Source organism: Scyliorhinus canicula, chromosome 7 (assembly GCF_902713615.1).
Source record: "Scyliorhinus canicula chromosome 7, sScyCan1.1, whole genome shotgun sequence".
Taxonomy (NCBI): Eukaryota; Metazoa; Chordata; class Chondrichthyes; order Carcharhiniformes; family Scyliorhinidae; genus Scyliorhinus; species Scyliorhinus canicula.
Window position 1 is genome coordinate 196,572,861 of NC_052152.1, and position 26,653 is coordinate 196,599,513.

Consider the following 26,653-nt stretch of genomic DNA (forward strand, 5'->3'; position numbering starts at 1 on the left):
AAATTAAGCTTATGGACAGTCCCCCAACTCCTGGCCACCTGCACCCCCAGGTATCTGAAACTCTTCACTGCCCTCTTAAATGGGAGTCTCCCAATTCCCTCCTCCTGATCACCCGGGTGTACAACAAATACCTCACTCTTGCCTAAATTTAACTTATAGCCCGAGAAGCCCCCAAATTCCGCTAACAGCTCCATCACCCCCGGCATTCCCCCTTCTGGATTCGCCACATACAACAGCAGGTCGTCCGCATACAGCGATACACGATGTTCCTCCCCACCCCGCACCAGACCCCTCCATCTCCCTGACTCCCTCAACGCCATAGCCAAAGGTTCAATCGCCAGTGCAAAGAGCAAGGGGGACAGGGGGCACCCCTGCCTGGTCCCACGGTAGAGCCTAAAGTACTCCGATCTCCTTCCATTGGTAACTACACTTGCCCGGGTGTGACAACTTAATGCCCATACACTGTCATAATATACATCCATGTAAATGATGGAGTGCAGACCGGCAGTGATTGACACACAGGATGACCAGTAAGCACACAGAACAGAGCAGCCAATCACCAGACAGGACACTACCACTAGAAAACCAGAGGGCACCAGTTTTCCCACTCTCTTGGGACCCAGCCTCTGAGACAGTCAGAGCTCGTGAGCAGCAGCCAGTGCAAACACCATGTGGTAGTCAGTTAGTCTGGTCAGGCTAGCCTCAGGTCTCCAGTCAAGTCAGCATAGTGTCAACCCACAGCTAAGCATGTAATATAGTTAGATGTTAAATAAAATCGTGATGCATCTCATCAAGTGTTGGAAGTCTGTCTCTCGCGACACTGCATCAAACGCAGTCCACATAGACCCAGCCTGCCCAACACATCATACACAATACTCAGCTGTCAAGAGGACCAGAGCGATGGCGGAAGTACAAAGAACAGTGTTTTTTTGCATCCCCCGCTCGCACCGATGACTTTGTAGGCAGTGTTAGTGGAAGCCATTTACTGAAATGATACGGCCTATAGAGTGAATCCTACCAAAGCTCCGCCTTAGTTCAGGATTTGCATTGTGGTTTATAAAAATAAATATATAAAACATAAGCAAACAATTCCCAAGACAGCGAAACAAAGGAAGGCCACAAAGGATAAATAAAATGATGTTCTGATGTCGAGCCCAACGGACACCTACCAACAGATGCTGCTGTTGGGACCAGCTGAATATTTCGAGCATTCTGTTTTTGTTTCAGATTCCAGCATCCGCAGTAGTTTCCTTATTTGAATAAAATATGCTCCTGGTTATTATACAGGGCACGTTTTGGTTGATTATTTTTTTCTTCGAGAAAAGTACAGAAAGACTTTGGGTAGAACCTTTCCTTGGCAATTGGAGTGGTTTGAATGGATTTTTTTCCTTACATATTCAAGATGCGATCACTGCTGTAAGGTTGAGAGAGCGTTCTGTCCCTTCACGCACTCCAGCAGCAGTTTAACTTGGATGATGGCAAGCAATTTTGAGTATGTTTGAAATAGGTAAATACCAGATGGGTTGAACTATTACCGGTTTCAGTGGAACTTTTTATGTAGTGTCGATATCATACATCACAAAACCTCTCATCTTAGAAACCCCCTGGTCAGGTCATCTCAAGTTGCTAGGCCACTCAAATCAATGATGGCTAGTAAGGTATCTCCAAACAGTTTCACAAGAAAGAGGCCCAATTTCCCATCCATTTGAGGGCTCCTCCCCCCCCAAATTCAATCGCGTCAGCTAATTTGCACCCACAGTCTAACATGTGGCAGCTCACTGCTACACAAATCAAGAATGGTTGTGAATGTTAGATAAGATAAACTAGTGCTAAGAATGGTACAATACTGAAACTCTGCTTCACTGGAAAAGTTGATACCAGACTGACATTACAAAAGGAAAACAAATTGGTCTCGGGCCCAGAATAGAAGTAGAGAGGGAAGGAACAAAAAGAATTGAAAATAGAAACGGTCCATGCAGTAATCCAATTCAGATTTTCTTTCTACTCTCCCAATCCTATACATAGAATTTACAGTGCAGAAGGAGGCCATTCAGCCCATCGAGTCTGCAGCGGCTCTCACCCTACCCAAGCCCACGCCTCCACCCTATCCCCATAACCTTACTCAACACCAAGGGCAATTTTGGACACCAAGGGCAATTTATCATGGCCAATCCACCTAACCTGCACATCTTTGGACTGTGGGAGGAAACCGGAGCACCCCGGAGGAAACCCACGCAGACGCGGGGAGAACGTGCAGACTCCGCACAGACAGTGACCCAAGCCGGGTATTAAACCTGGGACCCTGGAGCTGTGAAGCAATTGTGCTAACAACTATGCTACCGTGCTGCCCTAGTTCAAGGTCACACTTTCATGACGGATGCTCCTTGGCTGACAAATAGGGTTACAGTTGACTAAAGGGATGGCCAGTTGTTTCTTTGCTGTGGAAAAACTTGCAAACTAGGACTTAACTCTCCCCCACTCCATGACCAATTCCCTGTTGAAGTGCCAGCCCCAATTCCCAACTGTGCCAGTTGGCAGAGCTACTTTGTTTAGGCAAAGTTTGTGCACTACAGTTGACTTAGGGTGCGAAAACATGCACTTGCACATGTCTTATTCTGGAGCCATGGATCGTGATGGTGGAGGCTTCAGACGTTCTTCCCATCACATAACTGAGCAGGAATCTCTCCCACTCTCACTGCCCGTTATTGGCATGTGCTGGAATAATTTGCAGGCTGCTAACCCATCTGTTTGGCTGCGTTATGAATGTACCTTCCTCGACCATCAAGTCCTGGGCTGGGAGGACTCGAACCCAGACTGACTCAGAGGCACCCCAGATAAAATTGAGGGGGTCATTAAAGGGCATCATGAAAACAATACAAATGACATCATGTCAGAAATGTTAACAAAGTCTTCTAGGATGTTTTGCGCACTTGGTCCAACATACGAAAATGAGAAGTGAACAAATTTTTTTTTTTTTTTTTTAAATCACCAAAGCAAAATCAGGTCGATGCTGAAAATCTGAAATAAAAACAGGAAATGCTGGAAATACTCAGCAGTCTCGGCAGCATCCTGTGATGAGAGCAGAGATAACATTTCAGCACAGTTGCTGATGTAATGTCACCACCCCGAGACTCTAATTCTGTTTTTCTCTCTCCACAGATGCCTGGCCTGCTGGATATTCCCAGCAGTTTGCTTTTAATGTTTATGTTACATCCGGGGAAAAAAAAAAGAATTAAAAATGTTTTGATGACGGTGGTTGCTGAGGCACAGGTAGCCCAGGTGGCATTGTACCAGAGATATCGTATAGCTGAATCATTTTTGAAAATTGCCTTGCATTAATAAATCGCACCTTCTCACACCCCTCTGAAAAATCAACATTATTATTACCACAGACCTGATTAAAGTGCAGGAGTTGTTGGCGGTGGTGCCCTTTCGAGGATACATCTAAAATTTCACAGTTAGTGCTAAAGAATTTTGGGTGTCAGGTTTTTCTCTTGAAAGTATTGATTTGGAATTAGATAGCAAGAAAGACTAAATGTTCAATTTACGATGGCATAAACTGGTCGCCGCTAGTTAGAACCACCTCACAATTCATTCATAGAAAGAGATTTCTAACAAGGACATACAGTTAACATAAACGAGTGACCACCAGTTTAAGCGGAAAGTAGGGAGCTTCAAACTTACCTGGAAAGTCAACGATTAGCCAGCCGTCATCCTCCTTTTCGGTCAAAGTTGGATCAGGACCCTGGGCGCAGACCTCTTCTGTTTCCCCATAGAAAAGGCTGGTGAGTCGGTGGAACATGGCGGTCTGGCTGTGAAGTAGGCCTGCAATTTAAATACACAGGCAGACAACCAATCTCTGAGGGGATGGCGAGAGGCTGGTGAGCGAACAGTGCACAATGATCCCTCAGGCGATGTTCAGCTGAACGGAGACCAGAATGCAAAGTGCTGTCATAAGGTTTTCATGCAAACGAGGCCTGGAACAAAACAGGAAAAAAAAATAAATAAAAGTTGTGGCATCGCCCAGTCCTTAATAGCCAAGAATGACAACTCAACCAGATGTTACTAATCTTTCTTCGAGCAGGTCAGCACATAGTTGGTGAGGGGAGTAACAGTGTTTCAAAGTGTTGGATTAAATATCATTGAATATCTCAGTCAACAAAATTAAACGATTGCATGCGCACGCTTATGGGGAATAGGATCAGGTTCAGCCTTGATTGGGTATGCCGATCCTGGTGAGATGTATTGCTGGAGATTCAGAGGTCCTCATCCACATCGCTCTAGCCACCGAGTACCCAACATGTCAATCCTCACCGCACGCCAGCTTCCCACATTACTCAAAAGGCTGAATTACCTCCTTCTGTGCTGCAATAACTACGGCCAATCAGGAAGCAAACAAGAGTTTGCCAATTGCCAACAATCAACCAATTGGAAGATTCTTGACCATCAGTCAAACATCCCTTTTCCTTCATCCCCAAAATTTTGAGAACTGATTGATGTACCATCAATTGGACGGGAGACACGATGAAGATCCGAACTTTAATCAGCTAGTTGTTAGCCCGGTGGTCGACTACAGAGAAAGGCCGACCGCCGGGAAACCTGGGTACTTATACCCCGCCTCGGAGGCGGGGTCTACTTGCCTCTCGACCAATTGGTGAGCAGTCACATGACTAGTCCCAGCCAATCAGACGAGAGGCACATGACCAGCCAGAGCCAATGGGAAAACAATGCTCTGCACCAATAGCAGTGCTCCCACTCATATTACCACACTGATAAATTAAAATACTAAATATACACGCTCAAAAAAAAAAATAGCCATCATTCTTCTCCCACCCGCTATGGTGCCCTGGAGATTAATGAATGATTTCTGGAAACTCCAGGGCAATCTTGGGAGGGTTGGCAACCCAATGTTGCCATGGTTAAATAACCTCCCAACATCCAGTTTGATAAACGGCCCAGTCGAATCCTTACCTCTCGGAGAATAGAAGTAGAAAAGAGAAAATAAATCCACACCTTCAGGGAGAGGAGTGAAAATAGCACTTGGGAGGATTTTGAAAAATGAAGCACTCTTTTGTAAAGAAAATAATTCAGCATTCAATGGGCTAAAAGTGCACGTTCTGGTTATAAAATGGGCTTTTCAAGGGCAGCACGGTGGCACAGTGGTTAGCACTGCTGCCTCACGGCGCCGAGGTCCCAGGTTCGAACCCGGCTCTGGGTCACTGGCCGTGTGGAGTTTGCATATTCTCCCCGTGTTTGCGTGGGTTTCGCCCCCACAACCCAAAAAAGATGTGCAGGGTGGGTGGATTGGCCAGGCTAAATTGCCCCTTAATTGGAAAAAAATTAATTGGGCACTCTATTTTTTAAAAATAAATAAATAAAATGGGCTTTTTCTGTGGTGTCCGCACTCCAATACCATTCTGCGTTGTATTAGATCACAAGGTTCCAACGATACGAACAGACATTAGGGCCACAGGGCCCACAGTCAGTGGTTAGTCATTAAAAGTTGACAATAATATAGATACAATAGTATAAGACTTCTGTGGTAACGGCATGCTTCCAGAAGGTACATTTCCTTTTCAGTTCAAGTATGCAATGTTATTCCTCGCCTCTCCACGGAGTCATTACCCCGAGGAGTTGCCCAACTTGAGAGTTCTGGTACCACGCTAAAATGTATTGCATTGCCAGGAGGAAACAATTGCAGCGTGTGTGTGGGCGGGGGGAAGGGGAGGGGAGCTGCTAGAAGTGAAAATTTATCTGTGTTTAACGGCTTCCACTTTAAATGAAGGATAAATACTGTGGCATTTTCAATCAAAGTAGTGCTTGAAGGAGAGAAGGATCTTATTCATTTTCTGTGTCCCCAGCAGTGGAAGGTTGGAGAGAACACACTCCAAATGGGCTACAGGTATTCCTCCATTGGTTGAAAGCAACTGATGCCAATGTGTCAGTTGTTCAATGGAGGTCACCTGCCCAACCACAGGTAGAGAATGACATTAAATCATAGAATTTACAGTGCAGAAGGAGGCCATTCGGCCCATCGTGTCTGCACCGGCCTTTGGAAAGGGCACCCTACTTTAAACCCACGCCTCCGCTCTGTCCCCTTAACCCAATAATCCCCACCTAAACTTTTGGACGCTAAAAGGGGCAATTTAGCATGGCCAATTTACCTAACCTGCACGTCTTTGGACTGTGGGAGGAAACCAGAGCACCCGGAGGAAACTCACGCAGACACGGGGTGAAAGTGCAAACTCTACACAGACAGTCACCCGAGGCTGGAATTGAACCCAGGAGCTATGAGGCAGCAGTGCTAACCACTGCCACCGTGCTGCCCTACAATATTCTGTAGTGAGGAGGTCATGCCGTCATTCACATTCTTCTCACGTATTGGTACAGTGGAGTCATGGTAATGGTGGTGTAGTGGTTATGTTGCTGGACAAATCATCCCGAGGCCTGGACTAAGAGCTCACATCTCACCAGAACATTGTGAATTTAAATTTAGTTTTTTTTAAATTTGGTATCTGTATAAGTGGCCATGAAGTGGTTGGAAAGTAGGAAAAATATCCAAATAATTCACATGTCCATAAGGGAATGAAACCGGTCTTCCTTACCTTGTCTGACCATTATTTATATGGCCCCACTGCCGGCCAATGGTATGGAGTTTTGACTGCCCCCTGAAGTCTCCTGGTATCAAACTCAGGGCAATAAACAACAGCCTTGCCCATGCCATTCAGCTCCAGAGAGTGAATTAAAAACATCTGCTGGTCCGAACATCATCATGGTCCAACTACAAACACAGCTAATTGTCCAACTAGTCATGAGCATCGCAGATGCACAAGTCAGGTATTAAACATTCGGCAGTAATTCAGAAGAAAGATAGTTTGATTTTGGCTTTATGGCCAATTAAGCACTTTTTGACGTGTAGCCATTATTGTACCGTAGGAAACACAGCACCCGTACCAGCCTCCCCAAACAGGCGCCGGAATGTGGCGACTAGGGGCTTTTCACAGTAACTTCATTTGAAGCCTACTCGTGACAATAAGCGATTTTCACTTTTTCACCCAATTTGTACACAGCAAGTGCCCACAATCTGGAATGTGATAATGATCGAATAATCTACTTCTGTGATGTTGATTGAGGGATAGATATTGCCAGGGCATTCCCCTTTCCTTCAAATTTGTACCACGGGATCTCTTATGTCCAACTAAGGGAGCAGAAGGCGGTCCCGGTTTAATATCTCATCCCACGGGGCAGTAGTCGCTCCATTTTTCACTTGAAACTCAATCTAGATTTTTATGGTGACGTCCTGCAGTGAGATTTGAACCCAGAACCCAGAGGCTTAAGAATAGCTAAACTGAGCTCAGATTTTTCTCAGTAGAACTATAACCTCCAAATGCGACACAGTAGCACAGTGGTTAGCACCATTTCTTCACAGCGCCAGTTAACTGGGTTCAATTCCTGGCTTGGGTCACTGTCTGTGTAGAGTCAACACGTTCACCACGTATCAACGTGGGTTTCCTCCGGGTGCTCCGGTTTCCTCCCACAGTCCAAAGATGTGCAGGAGGTTAGATGGATTGGCCATACTAAATTGCCTCTTAAGTGTCCAAAAAAGTTAGGTGGGGGTTACTGGGTTACGGGCATAGGGTGGAGGTGTGAGCTTAAGTATGCACTCTTTCCAAGGGCAGTGCAGACTCGATGGGCCGAATGGCCACATTCTGCGCTGTAAATTCTATGAGGTCCTAAGCAAAACCCTTTTTGTTCTTTATAGTTCATATCCAATCACCAAATGATTTCAACTAAAAATAGGACAAGTGATTAGTTTTTGCTCCGATAGAACATCTATATCATTACCCCGTGATGGACTGTTAAATCAGGTTGTGAATCCTTCCACTACAGCAGACCACCCTCCAAGGGAAGAGAGTCAATGTGCAAAACAACCACCAAAAACAAAAAGGTTTATGGTTTAGGAGATTGCCCAATTCCAAAATTTCAGCAATGCTCAGATCCTGTACCACCAATTTATTATTTGTAAACGTCAGCTTTTCAGCCAATTAAATACTTATTGAAGTGTAGTTATGGTTCTTGTGTAGGATCTGCAATTAGCTGTACCTGGCCAACCTGTATTCGCCAGTCTCCAAAGGAATGCCAAGGGCTAGCTTTTAATAACTCAGACTATCTCTAGAGATGGGAAATGCTTCTTATTGGGAAATCACTCAGGTGGTGGGAAGTGAAGGGCACATGGTCTGCTGTTTCACGATTTATTGACCTTCAACTACATTCTAAGTTAAATATTTATCCATCAAATATCCTTTTTCAGTCATTGCAGAACATGCATTATGCCTCACAAACAGGAGGGTACGAAAGTACCTTAAACTCTCCAAATCAAGTTATTTTTAATCTAGTTTGGAGCAAGCGATGACTATGAACATACTTTTCTCTTGGGTGGGAAAGCTGTGCGGCACGGTAGCACAATGGTTAGCACTGTTGCTTCACAGCGCCAGAGACCCGGGTTCGATTCCCGGCTTGGGTCACTGTCTGTGCGGGGTCTGCACGTTCTCCCTGTGTGTTCGTGGGTTTCCTCCGGGTGCTCCGGTTTCCTCCCACAAGTCCCGAAAGACGTACTGTAAGGCGATTTGGACATTCTGAATTCTCCCTCCGTGTACCCAAACAGGCGCCGGCATATGGTGACTAGGGGCTTTTCACAGTAGCTTCATTGCAGTGTTAACGTAAGCCTACTTGTGACAATAAAGATTATTATTGTGCTGTAGAAGCCCGGACCCATGTGTTCACATGTTTGTTGCCTTGGAACGGAGGGATTTTAATCTAATAGCAGGTTCGTAGACATGTTGATAGTTGACCGCATTCTTGCTGTAACCAGCCGTAAGGCACTGCCAGGGCAACTCACCCTATCTGTGGAGGAAACAAACAGCTCCAACTCATCCTCTGCCAGGAAGCTTAACCAGCTCGGAAACAACATGTTGGGAATCAAATGCACAAATCCACATCCAGCCACAACGCATCGAAGTTCAAATACACTGCGGTCTATTTTTCTCAAGATACGTCTGGAACATCATTAGTGGTTTAGGATCAATAGTACTGGACCACAGGCTTTTAAATAAAGAATTTATGCAAGCATTAATAATATACTTTGCTTAAAGTTAGCATATAGAAACGCCAGATAACATCTGGATGTTACACATAGGCGTGAAATAAGAAATAAGACAGAGACACTATTTACTATATTTTGTACAAAGGAATCTTGTTTCAGCACAGGCTGCTTCAAGACTCTGGACAAAAACAAATCCCATTATAATTGGCACTTTGCTTCACCATAAAGAGTTTCACATGCTGTTAAATCTGATTAACAAAACTAATTCTTCCAGGAGTAAGGGAGTGGTTGAATTAATACTAAACTGTGTGTGGCAGTGCCATGGCGACCATGACAAACATTAAAAAGGTTTAACTCACAGCCATCATCCAAAAGTAGTGCAAAAGAAACTTGGAATTTTTGTGTCTTGCAAACTACATTTTTTTTTTAAATTGATGTTTTTTTTTGTAAACTTCTCTTTTAAATGTTAGCTCCTAATAATAATAATCTTTATTGTCACAAGTAGGCTTACATTTACACTGCAATGAAGTTACTGTGAAAATCCCCGAGTCGCCACACTCCGGCGCCTGTTCGGGCACACGGAGGGAGAATTCAGAATGTCCAATTCACCTAACAAGCACGTCTTTCGGGACTGGTGGGAGGAAACCGAAGCACCCGGAGGAAACCCACGCAGTCGGGAATCGAACCTGGGACCCTGGGTGCTGTGAAGCAACAGTGCTAACCACTGTGCTGCCATGCCACCTACCCTATTCACTGCCGCTTTTGAATGGCTTTCAAGTCAGCAGGGGCTCACTTAGATTACCTCTTTGTCGCAAGGTTCTGGTTTCGAATCCCACTCCAGGGCTTCCTTCAGGCAGTGCTGAGGGAGTGCTGCACTGCCAAGGTGCCATTTTTCAGAGGAGACTTTAAACCAAATCTGATCTCTTGGGTGGTATTGTTTTAAAGAGGAGGGGGGGGAGCAGTATGCCAGGTGTCCTGGCCAGTACTTACCTCTCAAATCAACATAACGGATCATCTGGTCATTATGAGACTGCTGCTTGTGGGAGGTCTCTATGTACAAACTGGCTGTTGCGTTTCCCACATTACAACAGTGAATGCACTTCCAAAGTACTTCAATGGCTGTAAAAGGCCTTGAATTATTCGGTGGTCATGAAAGGTGTTACATAATACAAGGGTTTGTCTTTACACTCAGCAATTACGCAGAGAGATGGAGATTTAACATGGTCTTAATAGAGACACAGATTTCCATTTAGGCTGTGCTGCTACAACATACAATCCAGAATGAATCAGCCTTGAACCAAATCACTGCAGAAAGGTTGCACTTTTTCCCTTGGCTTTTTCTTCACCTCATTTCTAGTTTCTCCTCCTCTTTCCTGTTGAGACAAGGCCATCAGCATTCATCCAGATAACCACTCCTCACATGCAAACCCAGGCAATAGCACAGGTTCTCAAGTTTAGGATTTTCAGCCTGTAATGCCCCTATGAACCAAATGGGTCGCCATCAAAATCACAATTGGAAGAGCTAGGCGTGCATGCCCATGGAGTGGATCGCATTGCAAAATTCAACCTATTCCCCTCGTGATACCTCCACACGTACCTGCCAGCAGCTAATAATGGATAACCATAGGAACTCTGGGCCTTTTTGATTTTGCTTCTTTCCCTAGCCCAGGTTACTGTAGTTAGTTCTAATTCCACTTGGCAGAGACTAGCTAACTTAGCTAGAACTCAACTTTAAACTGTGACCTTTCTCCTCCATCTTGACCCCTTTTAAAAAAAACATCCACCCATCCCCCACTAGGCCATCTGTCGCTTGTCTTTAAGTTTTGCTTTCACTAAGAACTGACCTTTATTCTCCAGTTAACACATTTGGATATCTTGCCTTTATGCCACTACTGGCACCTTCTCCTGCCATTAAAGTTTCCTCTGTCTCACGACCTACAGATCTTTGTTGCAATCGGTCCTAGCTCCCAATCACTGACCGTCTACTCCGCTACAACTGCGCCACTCCCTCTCATCAAGTATAAAATCCATCACATTCCTCCCTCATATTACTCTATTTCTCTCTCCACAGATGCTGCGCGGCCAGTTGACTTCTTTCCAGCACTTTTCTGTTTAAGTTGTAGCTAACTCAGCAATGTTCAAGATTAATCTGGGGCCTTTATTGTATCAGTGACATACCGTGCAGTGTACTGACCCAGCAGGAAAGATTATTACCAGTTAGCGACATAGGTGAAACATTTTCAAGAACGTTACCCTTATAAATCTTTACTGCATTCAATGTCCTCGTCTCAAGCACAAAGCTAACTTGGGAGTGAGAAAACACAAGGATCCCACTTTCGTGCAAATTTTTGTTCAATCAACTCAGTATCACAATGCAGAAAATGCCCTTCAGCCCATCGAGTCTGCACCAACACGTGAAAGATACCTGACCTTCCTACCTAATCCCATTTGCCAGCACTTGGCCCATAGCTGTCTCGTTATGCTCCAAGTGTGGCATAAGTGGCTTCCTTGTGGTGCACTTGACAAAGGAAGGCTCAGATGTGGAGATAACGTCAACACATTTATTAAACTATACACACTTCTATTACTCGGGTTCGACACTACTGCTAATCCTACTATAGCTACCCAGACTGACTAACCAGTCTGCTACAATCCACGTGGTAGGAGTGATATTGAATCAACCCAGTGTCTGTACTCACTGACTGTCTCCACTGGAAAGAGGCAGATCATGTGTGTTGTGTCCTTTATTTATGGGTTGGTGTAATGCCCTCCTGTGGTCGTGTCACCTCTGTGCATCGTGAATGCCCACTGGTCGTGTCCTTTCTAACTGATCTATTGGTTGAATGTGTGTGCGTGTGATGTATCTGGTGCTCCCTCTAGTGTCTAGCTAGTCTACATGTATGTACATTAACCCCTTGTGTATCAATAGTGATGCACATCACCACAATAGCCTTGAATGTTATGATGTGCCAAGTGCTCATCCAGGTATTTCTTAAAAGGATGCGAGGTAACCTCTACCACCCTCCCAGGCAGTGCATTCCAGACTCTCCACCCTCTGGGTGAAAATGTTTTTCCCTCACAAACCCCCCCCCCCCCCCCCCCAACCTCCTGCCCCTCACCTTGAACTGGTGTCCCCTCGTGACTGATGCTTCAACTAAGGAGAACAGCTGCTCCCTATCCACCCTGTCCATGCCCTCAATCTTGCACACCTCAACCAGGTTGCACTTCAGCCCTCTCTACTCTAACACAAGCCTATCCAACTTCTCTTCATATGTTCCACCCCAGAGAATATCCTGGTGAATCACCTCTACACCTCCTCCAGCACAATGACATCCTTCCTACCATGTGGCGACCAGAACTGCACACAGTGCTCCAACTGTGGCCTCACCAAAGTTCCATACAACTCCAACATGACATCCCTGCCTTTGTAATCTACGTCTTTTTCACCACCCTATTAACCTGCCCTTCCACCTTCACAGAGATCTGTGGACAAACATGGCAAAGTCCCTTTGTTTCTCGGAACTTCCTCGTGTAATGCTGTTCATTAAATACTTCCTGGTCAAATTACTCCTTCCAAAGTGTATCACCTCACTTTTCAGGGTTAGATTCCATCTGCCCATCTGTCTATATCTTCCTCAACCGAGGACACTCAACCTCACTGTTAACCACCCAGCCAATTTGTGTGTCATCTGCAAAACCCCACAGTCATCTATGTACCGTATATACTCGCGTATCCTGCGATCTCGCACATCATGCGACCCCTAAATTTTCATCCCCAAAAAAAGATTTTATCATATATCTTATGTATCATGCGAGTCACTTTTTTGAGATACCAGATGACACTAGGCAAGGCTTTCCGCCGTAAACAACCGAATGAGAAACAGCTGTTTTGCTGTTTCTAATCACGATAATAAACAGTTACCTAACACGTAACAAGTACCGTAACATACAACAACGATCGAATACATTCTACCCTTAGCCACTATGGAGAAAAGATCTGCGAAGAAATATACTGCCAAATTGAAGCTGCAAGATGATCAGTTTGACGACTGCCTCGATGAAGAAGAATTCCAAGCTTTATTTGATGATGACACTGATAACAATGAAAGCGAATTTGAAGGATTTTAGTTTACCTGTAATAGTTTGTTTTAATAGTGTTTTTATTTTATTAAATGTTAATTAACCTACATACGTGTTCCTGTTTTATATTTCATTATGTCCAAAAATAAATATAATAGTTTCATTAACTACTGGGTACTATTTGACTTACCGTAAATGGATACGGTCTGCTTAACAGCTTAACAGCCTAATCTTGGCCAGCACTTCACACCCACAAATTTTGTATCTCGCGTATCATGCGACCCCCCAAATTTAGGTTACAATTCAGGTTTTCAAAGTCGCATGATACGCGAGTATATACGGTAGTTTATACAAGTGACACACAATAGGGGAGCCAGCACAGATCCCTGCGGTACATCACAAAACACCGGCTTCCAGTCGCCCAAGCAGTTGTCTGTCATCACCCTCTGTCTCCTACAACTAAGCCAATTTTGAATCCACCTTATCAAATTACCCTGTATCCCGTGTACATTTGCCTTCTTTACATGTCTCCCGTGTCGGACCTTGTCAAAAGGCTTTGCTGAAATCCACATAAACTACATCAACTGCACTACCCTCATCTAAGCACCTGGCCGATCACCTCTTCAAAACTCGAGTACATAATTTCAGTAGCTATTTGCACACAGGACTCTGCTAGACGCAAATGCTACATTCTAATGGACCCCACTTCAGTCACAAGGTTGCCTGTGAACTCAAACTGAGGCCAATATAGATAAGAATCTGGAGCATTCCTGAAAAGAAATATGCCCAGAGGTTTTTTTTTCCTCGTGTCATGACTCCTGCTTCTTCACGAACGAGCCTCTGTCCCTTTTCCAAGAACTTCAAAATCCATGGGATTCTTTATGGCCTTGCAAGTTTTCTTCCTCCTTCAGGCTTTTAAAGCCAGTGTTAGCTGTTACTTAATCACAACTTCTTGATTTACTTCCTGTTTGGTTTACAACTTTAGCTATGCCCCCCATGCAATCCCAGCCTTAATCTGTAGCTCAAATCAAAATATTCCGAATGACTCATCGCACCAATGGAAAGTTTTTTGTTTAGCTTCTAAAATAGCATCATCTGAAATCTCAGCCGACAAACATCATCATGCTGGCTGACAAAAGAAGCTTGTTCCTTTCCGTTTTTAGAAAAATTAGGAGGCAAGGCGCTGGGGCACTCTCATTTTCCCTTTCATGGTTTCGCAGTAGTTCTTCCAAAAAGATTCCTTCCCCCGCGCCCTCCACAATCAATCTTGAAGCTGTACCTTTTTAGCAGTCGCCCCTTGCAGTGGTGTGACCCAGTGGATTAACAGTTACCTTAGTTACGTGATCTGCTTACTGGATTAAATATAGTTTCGTGCCACACTATGCACTCTGCTAATAAGCAGATATGATTCATGAATCAAGCCTTCTTGGGCTCAAAACAAGCTACATCTTTGTTTATAATTAAAGTGGAAAAGGCACAAGGAACTTGACATATTGACCACGCACAAATATTAAACAAATTACGGGTCTGTTAACCCTTTCTGACAAATTTCTTTGGATACGAAAGGCTGTGGATTAGCAAATCCTGACTAATTTTCCACCACATTCCTTCAGGGTCAATGTTAAATCACTTGCGTGTGGAACATCTTAGTTGAAACCTACGTTTGATCAAATCCCAGAATTTTGATTCAACTGTTGAATTGAAAAAGGTTCTTTTGTGAGGCTGTTATTTTTCTGCTGCAGACAGGGTCTCAATTAGATACATGCCAACCATCAAGTACTTGGTATCGTAGAAACGCTACAGTGCAGAAGGAGGCCGTTCAGCCCATCGGGTCTACACCAACCCTGCATTCTACCTAGGCCCAAACCTATCCCCGTAACCCAGCAACCCCACATAACTATTTTGGAAACTAAGGGGCAATTTATTATGGCCAATCCACCTAACCTGCACATCTTTGGACTGTGGAAGAAACTGGAGCACCCGGAGGAAACCCACAGACACAGGGAGACCATGCAAACGCCACACAGACCTGCACCCAAGGTTGGGTCCCTAGCGCCAAGAAGCAGCAGTGCTAACCACTGTGCCACCGCATTGCACCTGACAATTCTCTGCACCCACACCTCCCTCTCTGGCCCTCGGCCCTGATACCTCTCCTCTACCCAGCCTGAGACTAATGCACCAGCTCCTCTGCAGTGTTCGTCTGGTACATTGTTCCTAATGGCAAAGAATAGAAAGAGACTGATGGCAGCCACCATCTGAAATGTTTTGAAGCCACCATGAGCAAAGCTCAGCTACATTTACAGCTTGTTTAGATCCTATTCAACTGCGTCATATAAACTTTCTGGGCATAGGTAGAAAGAGCAACTTCACCCTAAAAGACACACCGAACAAATGGAACATTTACAATTTTTAGAAAAGTAAATAGGAAGTGAAATGAAAAGGTGATGAATCAATTTCCCTGCCCTTCAGCACAAACTTGGACAAATGTTGTTTTGCAACCACTTGTAAAATATTAATAGGAAATTGCAGCAGAATTCCTTCATTACAACAGGGAAATACACTTCAAAAGTAGTTTAAAAAAAAAAGTTTAGAGTACCCAATTCTTTTTTTTCCAATTAAGGGGCAATTTAGCATGGCCAATCAACCGACCCTGCACATTTTTTGGGTGTGGGGGTTGCAAGTAAAAATGGGAAGGAAGAATGTAGTTTGGAATAAAATAAACAGAGTAAAGTAAACATATAAAAATAAACATAAAAGGAGGGAATATCAGAGTGCTTTTAAAAGCTTGAAAAATAACAAGCACACAAAAGGTCAAAAGTTTGATAAAATTTGAGAATAAATAGCGGGCATGGGAAAAGATGGTTAAGAAAGTTAGTTTTTAAAATAGACAGGAAATAGCTATCAATTATTTTAAGACACGCAACAGTTCTTTGAAACCTTTGAGCAGCACGGTAGCATAGTGGTTAGCATAATTGCTTCAGAGCTCCAGGGTCCCAAGTTTGATTCCCGGCTTGGGTCACTGTCTGTGTGCAGTCTGCATGTTCTCCTTGTGTGCGCATGGGTTTCCTCCGGGTGCTCCGGTTTCCTCCCACAGTCCAAAGACGTGCAGGTTAGGTGAATTGGCCATGATAAATTGCCCTTAGTGTCCAAAATTGCCCTTAGGGTTGGGTGGGGTTACTGGGTAATGGGAATAGATTGGAGGTGTGGGCCTGGGTAGGGTGCTCTTTCCAGGAGCCGGTGCAGACTCGATGGGCCAAATGGCCCCCTTCTGCACTGTAAATTCTATGAAAAGGGGAACAAGTCATTTTGGAGACATGGCAAGCCTGAATGGTGAGAGCCTTGAGCAAGGTGCTAAACGGCTTAAAGCTAGCACGCACGGCAGAGGAAGTTTAAAATGCGAATGGCTGAAATAGACAAAGATAGACACAGCTTAATGGGTTTTTTTAGACTTTGAGCAGAATGCACCACATGTTTTTGAAATGTATGACAGTCTTGGGCATGGTGCGAAATCGCGGTTTTAAATGTAATACATCTATTTTGTTGAACATGAGACGATGCTTTGTAATTGACATGTGCTGCAGAGGTGAATTAAAATGTATAAAATCTCAGAATGCCAGTTGCAAACGTCAGAGAGAGAGAGAGGGAGAGAGAGAAAAAAGGGGAAGAGAGGCGCCGAGCCATTCGGTTTGAATTTATCCTTAGATTCAATTTGAATCAGCTCATCGGTCCATGGGAATCGGAAGACACTGGAAGACCGAAGAATAAGAACAATCACAAGCTATCAAGACAAAGAAAAAGGGTTCCGGTGGCGCCCTCGAGGAGACAGGTCGCAGGTCGGATCGCTCCCGCCCGCGATGGGCAAACGGACCTTTTTTAACGGACTTTTTTGGGACCTGGCAGCCTGAATCGGTGGAGGAGACGATAGGGAAGAGGCTTCCTTTCCGGGGTATGGGCAGCTGGACTAGATGTGGTTGAGTGGAGCGGCAAGGATCGAAGCGGGAGCAGCAGGGACCCCAGACCGGGCGGCCAAGCAGGGACGGCAGGGACCGGGGACTCACTGGCCAAGGGAGGAACAGATGGAGTTCTTCAAGAACTGCTTCGCCGAGCTGAGGAGGGATACGCTGGACCCGATGAGAGCGGTGATGGACCGAATGGTCGAGACACAGGCGGCCCAAGGGAAGGCGCTCAGGGAGGTCGAGGCGAAGCTCTCTAGCCAGGCGGGCACGGTAACGGAGCTGGAGCACGGGGTGGAGGAGCTGAACGCCCGTCAGAGGAGGATGCAGGAGCAGCTTGAAGAGCTGGGGAACAGAGCCAGGAGGCAGAATTTATGGATCATTGGCCTCCCCAAGGGCTGCAAGGGGTCGGATGTGGGTGCATACGTGACGGGTATGCTTGAGGCGCTGATGGGACCGGAGGCCTTCCCTCAACCCCTGGAGTTGGATGGGGCACATAGAGCCCCCGCAAGGAAGCCCAGGACGGGCGACCGACCGAGGGCCTTGGTGGTCCGCTTTCACCGGCTTGCTGACAGGGAACACGTGCTGCGATGGGCCAAGGCGGAGAGGAGCAGCAGATGGGAGAACTGCGAGGTGCGCATTTACCAGGACTTGGGAACGGAGCTGGCCAAGAGGCGTCCAGGATTCATCAAGGTAAGGCAGCCCTCTACAAAAAGGTGAGTTTTGGAATGCTGTATCCTGCAAAGCTCTGGTTACGTTTGAGGAACTCCACTACTATTTTGAGACACCAGAACAGGTTTGGACCTTTATTAAAGGTAAGAAACTGGACTTGAACTAATGGGCACTTGGTTCTTTCAGTGCTGTCCAGTGGCGGCGGTCTGTTAACCTAATTTGCTCTGATTAGATGTGGACTTTTATTAAAAGAAGAAGCTGGACTTGAACCAAAGGACTCTGGACTCTCAGAGCTTTTGTGTGGAGGCGGTTTGTTAAATTATCCTGTACTGTAATGTTTTATCCAAGATTGTCTTCAGCCTGGACAGAGTGTGGACTGGAGGGCGCACTTGGTGTTGTGGGGGGGATTGCAACAGGGGGGGGGGGGGGGGGGGGGGGGGGGGAGAGAGGGGCCCTGCAAAGGGGGCCCTGCACTTGGTACCTTTTGGCGGGAGATCGGGGCCTCTGATAGGGGGATGGGCTAGGGGCTGGTTACGGGACTTGAAAGGGCTCGGTGGGATACAATTAAGCTAATGGGTCCCTGGTGTGTGGGGGAGGGCCCGAGCGCTCGGACGGGAGACAGGCAGGCGCCAAGGGCAGGGGTCAGCGTAGCTAGCGTAGGTCAGGGGGCACCAGGGAGAGTTGGAGGTGGGTGGGGCGGGGCAGGCTAGGGCCAAGCGCATGGCTGACCTGCCTGGGGGGGGGGGGGGGTTTAGGGCCACGTTAGTTTAGTTGAACACGTGTGGCATGGGCAAACAGAGCTGGCAGGGGAAGTGCCTTATTAACATGTTTATTCTTTCCCACTGTTTGTTTTCACTATGTTAAGGCTTTTTGCACAGGGCCATTTTTCTCTTTGTAGCTGTTACAAAATTGTGTTAAATAAAAAACTCCAAAAAAAAATTCAATACAAAGGAAAAACAGTTAAATAAAATTCCTGAAGTCTGATCAACTAAAAGAGACTTTTAAATACAAAGTAATTTGTTAAGATTTTGTAAAAGCAAATAAAAAAATAAGTAAGTGTGATTTTAAATTTAAACCGCAAATAGTGGTTTATCCATAAGACTCACCGATACATCCTCAACAGATCCAGACCCTTAAAGGACACCGAGTGGTAAGTGAGTTGGAATTTTTCCTTGTAGATTTGGGATCCTATTACAGCTTGAAATATAGTTTGAAATAAATTAGTTCCCATCTGGTATCAGCAAGGGAGTCAAAGACCTTAGAGTGGCCAACTAGTTAAGAAGTTATAGGATATAGTAATTCAGAAAGGATTAATATCTTTAGTCTTAACGAAAGGGGGATCTTCTAGAAACATATAAAATTATGAAGGGAATAGATAGGATAGATGCGGACAGGTTGTTTCCACTGGCGGGTGAAAGCAGAACTAGGGGGCATAGCCTCAAAATAAGGGGAAGTAGATTTAGGACTGAGTTTAGGAAGAACTTCTTCACCCAAAGGGTTGTGAATCTATGGAATTCCTTGCCCAGTGAAGCAGTTGAGGCTTCCTCATTAAATGTTTTTAAGATAGAGATAGATAGTTTTTTGGAGAATAAAGGGATTAAGGGTTATGGTGTTCGGGCCGGAAAGTGGAGCTGAGGCGACAAAAGATCAGCCATGATCTCATTGAATGGCGGAGCAGGCTCGAGGGGCAAGATGGCCTACTCCTGCTCCTAGTTCTTATGAAAGTTGACCACATAAACACAGGGTGAGACCCACGCAGGCACGGGGAGAAGATGCAAACTTCACAGGTACAGTGACTCGGGATCAAACCTGGATCCTCAGTGACGTGAGGCAGTAGTGCTAACCACCACGCTGTCCTCTTCAAAAGTAGTTCAATGGCTGCAATCCGCTTTGAGACCCCCAGATGGCCATGAATAGAACTCCAGACCCAAAATTTGGCAACACAGAAGTGAGATCCCATCAGAAAGCAGGTTCATGCCGTTTGGACTTAATATGGTGTACAACATTAATACACGGCAGAGTGAAGCAGGGCTGTACTGTAAGTAACAGGCAATCTCTGATCTCCGGGAACTTGACAAAATCCTTACTTGCCCTCTTCCCAAACACTGCAGAGAGTTGTCAGGGCCAGCGGCCTTTGAATGACACACTTGCAGTGTCCTCATCTGGAATGCAGAGCATAATTTACACCTCCAGAATGACAAGGGGCCTCGCAGCCTGCACCTAAAGCCAGTGGTGCCGTGCAGGTCAAAAATAAACCAACCCATCCGTATTCACCACCTCCATGTGAATCTTCTATTACACAAAGGGAAAGAAAAAAAAATAAAACTTTTTCTACACAGACATAATGGGGTGGAACATTTAAAGCATCCCCTCAAGTTTTTTCTTTTACGAATTTGCACAGCTAGGCTGGGAACCACGAGTTGTTTGCATATGTACACTATTTCTGTACAACAACTTGATCATCTTCCAACTGTAGGCAAGAAACTATATGAAAATGAAAGTAGTGTAGGTAAAAATTGTAACGGCCTGCAATGAAGGTTGGTAAAATATGTCAACTCAATATTTTCTTTCCCCAAAACTTGCGAAATTATGACTGCTTGGACATGTATTTCTGCAAATAGAAATTCAAACCATTACGGTTGACAAATTCTCTTTGCCGGAGATATCTCACCATTCACATTTTAAGAAGTCTTACAGCACCAGGTTAAAGTCCAACAGGTTTGTTTCGAATCACTAGCTTTCAGAGCACTGCTCCTTCCTCAGGTGAAATGTATCAACTCGATATTTTTCAATTCACATTTTGTACAAGCAGAGTTGCCGAGTGCACATTTTTTGTTTCATACCGCAACAGTAAATGCCTTTCACCTAGTAAACTGTCCCTGGGGGCTTTACAACAGCCAACACAATTTAACTTCAAGCATTGTCGGTAGCTATTAGGACAAGCTTTGCTTAAAAGAAGTAGGTTTCAAGGAGGTGCTGTCCAGGAGGAGAGTTGGCTGGTCAGGCCAGGGAGAGCCGTCAGGCTCGGGCCAGGGCAGCTGTAGCCACAACACAACTGAAGACTTGGGAAAAGTCCTGCAACATTCTTGTAGGCATCATAACATTTGGAAGTAGACTTGTCAAACCTGCATTCTGAGGTGCCTTGGATGTCAAATGGATTAATCAGCCCCAAGCAAAATAAATGTTCTCCACCCTACCCAAATAGGGCAACTCCCAAAGCTCTAGTGGTACAACCAGAATCCAACTATTAATATAGCAGGGAAGCAATGCAATGCATAATCGTATCAGTGATTCCTTGGAATCTGGTCCCAGAGTCAGGACACTAAATATGTCACTCAGCAACATTTACTCGACTCACTACTACAACAACATACTATACATTGCATGAAATTATCACAAGTCAGTAATCAAAAAAACTTTTGAAACTGTCAAGTTTGCACATTCTCCCCGTGCCTGTGTGGGTCTCACTCCCACAACCCAAAGATGTGCAGGGTAGGTGCACAGGCCATGCTAAATTGCCCCTTAATTGGAAAAAAATAATTGGGTACTGTAAATTTATTTTTGTTTTTAAATAATTTTTGAAATTAGATTTACTTTTGCTATTAAAAGGAGTACAACGCAAAGTCAAATTTTGAGAGGTCTGAGAAGTGTGCAAGAGACCTATGGAATAGAGAATAGAAAAATGGAGGAGAGGCAAGTAAAGAGTGCACAAGAGGGGAGAGAAGACAGAAAAGCACATAGGTATACAAAAGAAAGTACATTTGAGAGTGCAAGAGTGCACACCAGCAAAATAGAGCATGAGTGGGCGGCACGGTGGTTAGTAATGTTGCCTCGCGACACCGAGGACCTGGGTTCGATTCCAGCCCCGGGTCACTGTCCGTGTGGAGTTTGTACATTCTCCCGGTGTCTGCGTGGGTCTCACCCCACAACCCAAAGAAGTGCAGGATCGGCCAGGCTAAATTGCCCCTTAATTGGAATAAAACTGAAGTGGGCACTTTAAATTTATACATTTTTTAAAAATAGAGCGTGTTTAGGGGCTGAATGCAAGAGAAGAATGCGGTCAAATGAAAGAATGAGGAGAACGATAAAGACACTTAGAGTTAACTTGCTAATTTGTCAGTGAACATGCTTATAGGTTTTCATTATAGCATATTCTCATTATAGAGCAGCTTATGTTCGGATTTATTTTGGGCACCGTCATGGTAAATATTTATATACCACTAGAATATTAGATGATGAAAGATCTAGACCAAATTACACGCTGTTCTGAATCACTGTCTTGTTTGCAGGAAGTTGCGTCATTTGAATATTGAAGGCCACAAAACAGCACTGAATTCAGTTCTCTACCCACACCCATTTCTTCAATACACACAGCAGGTCAAAATACGAGGGCCACAATTAGGCCACTGTGAAAGAAAATGTATTGCATCTGCGACAGCAACACTGCCAGCTTCACCAACACACACTTCACCACAAGGAATGGTCATCACACCCAGTAAAAGTGTCAGTTAGGCCACACTGCATGCTACAATACAGACTCTTGGCTGTGTTATCCCATACTGTCAACGGTATTATGTGGTTATATTACTGGATTAGAAACGCAAACTCAAAGGTCAAATCATAGGCTGTCACCACGAAAAGCTGCTGTTGTTAGAAAAGTCAAACTAGCTCACTCAGTTCCTTTAGGAGAATGGAATCGGCACCCACATCCACACCACTATTCTAGCCCCGGCTAAGGCCTCTGAAGCCATTCAATTGTATAATTGATTCAAGAGAGCAGCCAATCACCGTTTTCCCAGAGCAGCTAAATGCAGCCCTGTCAACTGCATCCTGAAAATAAACAACTTTCAAAAATGTAAAATTGGCTGGGTTATTCGGGAGAGGAAACCAGGTGGACTACTTGCCACCAACTCAAAAGGTTCAGGGAATCAGGTTTTTTAAAAAATGCTGCTGTGAAAAAACTTGCTGAACACAATTAACCAGACACATCATGGGGGAACTTGTTCAGTATTTAAAAGGAAGTTACAGCGACTTTTAATTCCCAGCTACAACCCTGAAACACAGTGCACCCATTTACGTTGAAAAGTGCTGCGCGGGGCAGCACGGTGGCGCAGTGGTTAGCATTGCTGCCACATGGCGCCGAGGACCTGGGTTTGATCCCAGCCCCGGGTCACTGTCCGTGTGGAGTTTGCACATGCTCCCTGTGTCTGCGTGGATCTCACCCCCACAACGCAAAGATATGCAGGATAGGTGGATTGGCCACGCTGAATTGCCCCTTAGTTGGAAATAAAAAATGGGCAGTCCTGCAGTGTCGAGGGCATTAAACCCATTGCCCTCTGCTATTTACAATCTACATTAAGAACATAGATGAACAACCAGAGTAAAGTATCCAAGATTGCTGGCGATAGAAATCTAGGTGGAAGTGCAAGCTACGAAGGGGACACAGAGATTATAAAGAGACTTAGACAGGTTAAACAAATAGACAACAGGGTGGCAATTGGAGTTAAATGTGGGAAGTGCAGTTATTCACTTTGGTCATAAGAATAGAAATCCAGAATCATTTAAAAAAAATTTTTGTATAAAAGGTGTGAAACTCATACACGTTGATGATTTGAGACTTGGGTGTAGTTGTATAAAGGAACTCAAAAGGTTAGCATGCAGGTGAAGCAAGCAATCAGGAAAGAAAATTATATGTTGCCCTTTATGGCAAAGGGATTTGAGAAGAAGAATTTGAGGAGGTGTTTAAAATGGGAAAAGTTCAAGCGTGAACACCACAAAGCACCACAAAATATTTCTGCTAAATCCAGAGTCCCATAAATTGAATTTGACTTGGTCACCTTAAAATAGGCCCAGTTAAAAATGTACAAAACGACAGTATGTAATTTTTTTTTTAAAAGTAAGATTTTGAATTTACAAATAGGCAGAATTTGATTTAATCACCATCGGCATGGATGCTGTGAGGTTAGGGTTCCACCACTTCCCCCATATCCCAAAGGTTAATTCCTTACTGAGATAACTATTCCATGGGGACCCAACGACAAGCACAACAGAGAAGCACAGGAGGGAAATGTGGAGAGTTCTTTGATGCGCTTGAAATCCCAGAATTGCCCCCGACACTTCCCTCGCTTTTTGAATCGAAACTGTACAGGTTTCAATGACAATCAATATTAGGGTGGAAGAAGGGCAGCATGGTGGGGCAGTGGTTAACAATGCTGCCTTCAGCGCTGAGGATCCGGGTGCGAACCAGGATCACTGTCTGTGTGGAGTTTGCACATTCTCCCCGTGTCTGCGTGGGTCTCACCCACACAACGCAAAGATTTGCAGGTTAGGTGGATTGGCCAGGCTAAATTGCCCCTTAATTGGAAAAAAAAGAATAGGGCACTCTAAATTCTTTTTTTTTAAATGAGGGTGGAAGTTGTGCAGAGAGGAGTGGAGCAAAAGGTCTTTTAAATTCTCTTGAGAGAAGTGTTTCAATTGAGGACACTGGACAATAACAAACCTACTCTGCATTTTCCAATTCAAAAGCTGAAATTACTCCGTTGTCATAACATAGCTGATTCATAACTTGTAAGAAAAGCAAGTGTTTGTGTGTGTATTAAGGACGTTCGAACGCTGTGCTTTTGAAGAACCGGTTCCCTTCCCTGTTTGGATTTTACTAGCTTTTGGAAAACCTACCGCAAGATGCAATGCAAAAACATGAAAGGACAAAGCAGTTCAAGTGGCAGAGTAAGCGAGATGGCCCCTTTAAGAAGGATCACGTCATTGTGCGGCTGTGTTTTTATGTTAATAACCTTCACGTCACCTTATTGACTAATCTCAACTATCCAATACCGGCAAAATCAGCTGTTTTAACAATGGAGAGAGCAAGTCGGCCTTGAAACAGACATTAATAAAATTGCAGGTCAGCGGAGGAAAAGCTCTGTCCGTGACATTCACGATTGCAACGAGCAGATTTCGTCACAAGTACAAATGAGCTAGAACAGTTAATCCGCTTGCGAGTGAACATCCCTCTGAAAAAAGCAGATAAGTTACATATTTAAACACACACTGACGCACATCCAATGTCCATTTCAGGACGATAGACACAAGTTACTGGCAAAACAGGGAGGCTTTTCACAATATGTCGAAACGGTCCTTCGCTTAAAACGATCTTGGAGGGGGACTGAGGGTCACAGCAATGACAAATTATAAATATAGGAAAAAAAGGAGAGTCGATGGACACACATAATCAGGAAATATTATAAATAACCTGGGGGGGAATTCTTGCTCATTTTTTAAGAGGAAAGAGATAAAAAGGAAAATGCATAACAAGCTCCAATGGCACACACACCAAATACCTGACAAGCAACTGCAGCCTCAAGTGGCACAAGCGTTATAACGAGAAGAAAAGCTGACCTATAAACACAGGGAAATATGTCACAATGAGGGGAGGAATACTTACCTACCTTCTCTCCCTTTCTCTCACTCCTCTCTGGGTGTCAAGTATTGTTGCAGTCAGTTTTGTAAACAATGTAAAACAAAAACACAATTTTTTTTCATGTAAAAAAAAAACTACACGGACAGTTCAAGTGAGGTAGAATGCAGCAGAGAGAGAGGATGGGGAGGGTACAGACTGCTTAGGTATTTTTCAAAAAAAAGATGTACGTTCTTCTTAGAAGAAAGCCTCCTCCAGCCACCGCCGCGGGCATGTGTTATTTTGCGCCCAGTTGCTCCCACGGAGTGTATCAGATTTTGGAATTTACTGAACAGCTGATCGGCCTCCTCCGGGAGGGGGCGGGGTCTCTTTGTGACGTAACAGTCCCACCCACCCCACCAATCAGCGGCCGGCCCGCCCGCCCCACGTGACCCTGCAGTGGCAATTTTCTCCCACTTGGTTGACGGGAGATGAATTTAGAATAATGCCTGGTGTCAGTTTCATTCAGGTCCAGCCGTTCACACACAAGAGAGAACAATGTTAGAGAGTCACATCCTTTCTCCACTCCCTCCTCCCCCGATGAAAGTTGCTAGGCTGCCCATCGAACATCGTCCAGTGTTCACCCCCCCCCCCTCCCCCAGCTCTGTATGCTTGGAAAGTGGGGGTGATGGGGGGGGGGGGGGGTGTCAGGGATGAGGGTAATCCTTGGTGCTGTCAAAGCAAGTGACGGGGTGCTGTTGTGAACACGCTTTCTTGAACGCAGCTCCTCATTTTTTTGTCACTGGGAGCTTTGCCACATTATGTTGGGTCCCAACGTGGGGTTGGGGGAGGCAACTTAAAATTCATTGTGCAGCTATTTTGCACAGTGATGTTATCCAGATGGAGCGCACAGATTTGCTTCTGCGGACTGTGAACTGTCAGTCCCCCCCCCCCCCCCCTCCCTTTTTAAAAATTCTCTCGATTTTTATATGAACTAAACTGCCCTCCCCCGACCCTTGTACCACACTCCGTCACACTTTAAACTTACAGATCGGCTGGGACATCCTGCTGGAAACGGTTCTAATTTGTCGACAGGGGCGGGGTAGGGGGGACTGCAGACGCTGAGGTTTTTGATCACTCTCTCTCCTCTTGTGGCATACACTCTCTGACATGGCTGGGTACGCAGACAAGTGACCTCTGCCTAGGTCTGTGCCAAGTGCTGTAATGGTCAAGGTCATATCATTGTCACTAACAAGACTTTTATGGGCATAAATAGCGACGCACATTACAAGCCCAGGTGTTGTGGAGCTGTTTGTTGCTTTAAAGCCACATAATGCCATGAGGCATGTCTCCCCTTGCTGCCACTCCTCTCCTGTTCTTGTTCTGTTTCCTTGGCAAAGCTCACAGATACACCCTTTACTTTGTCAACTCCTGTAGTCTGTCTCCTCCCAA

At 45.0% G+C, this 26,653-nt stretch overlaps 1 protein-coding gene across 4 annotated transcripts in view; it reads right to left on the bottom strand.

The window, feature by feature from the left end:
- LOC119969673 (tumor protein p53-inducible nuclear protein 2) overlaps positions 1 to 26,420 on the bottom strand; it is a 69,526-nt gene extending 43,106 nt beyond the window's left edge. The window contains exons 1-2 of one of the 4 annotated variants that reach the window (XM_038803621.1): positions 26,250 to 26,420; positions 3,685 to 3,977 (exon numbers count right to left, since the gene is read on the bottom strand). In XM_038803621.1, coding sequence (XP_038659549.1) covers positions 3,685 to 3,802 — 118 coding nt within the window. In that variant the 5' untranslated portion in view covers positions 3,803 to 3,977; positions 26,250 to 26,420. Of the gene's footprint in view, positions 1 to 3,684; positions 3,978 to 25,249; positions 25,562 to 26,249 lie in introns of those variants that run through there. The other 3 variants (XM_038803622.1, XM_038803620.1, XM_038803623.1) reach the window with 3 other exon arrangements.
- Positions 26,421 to 26,653: the final 233 nt, after the last annotated feature.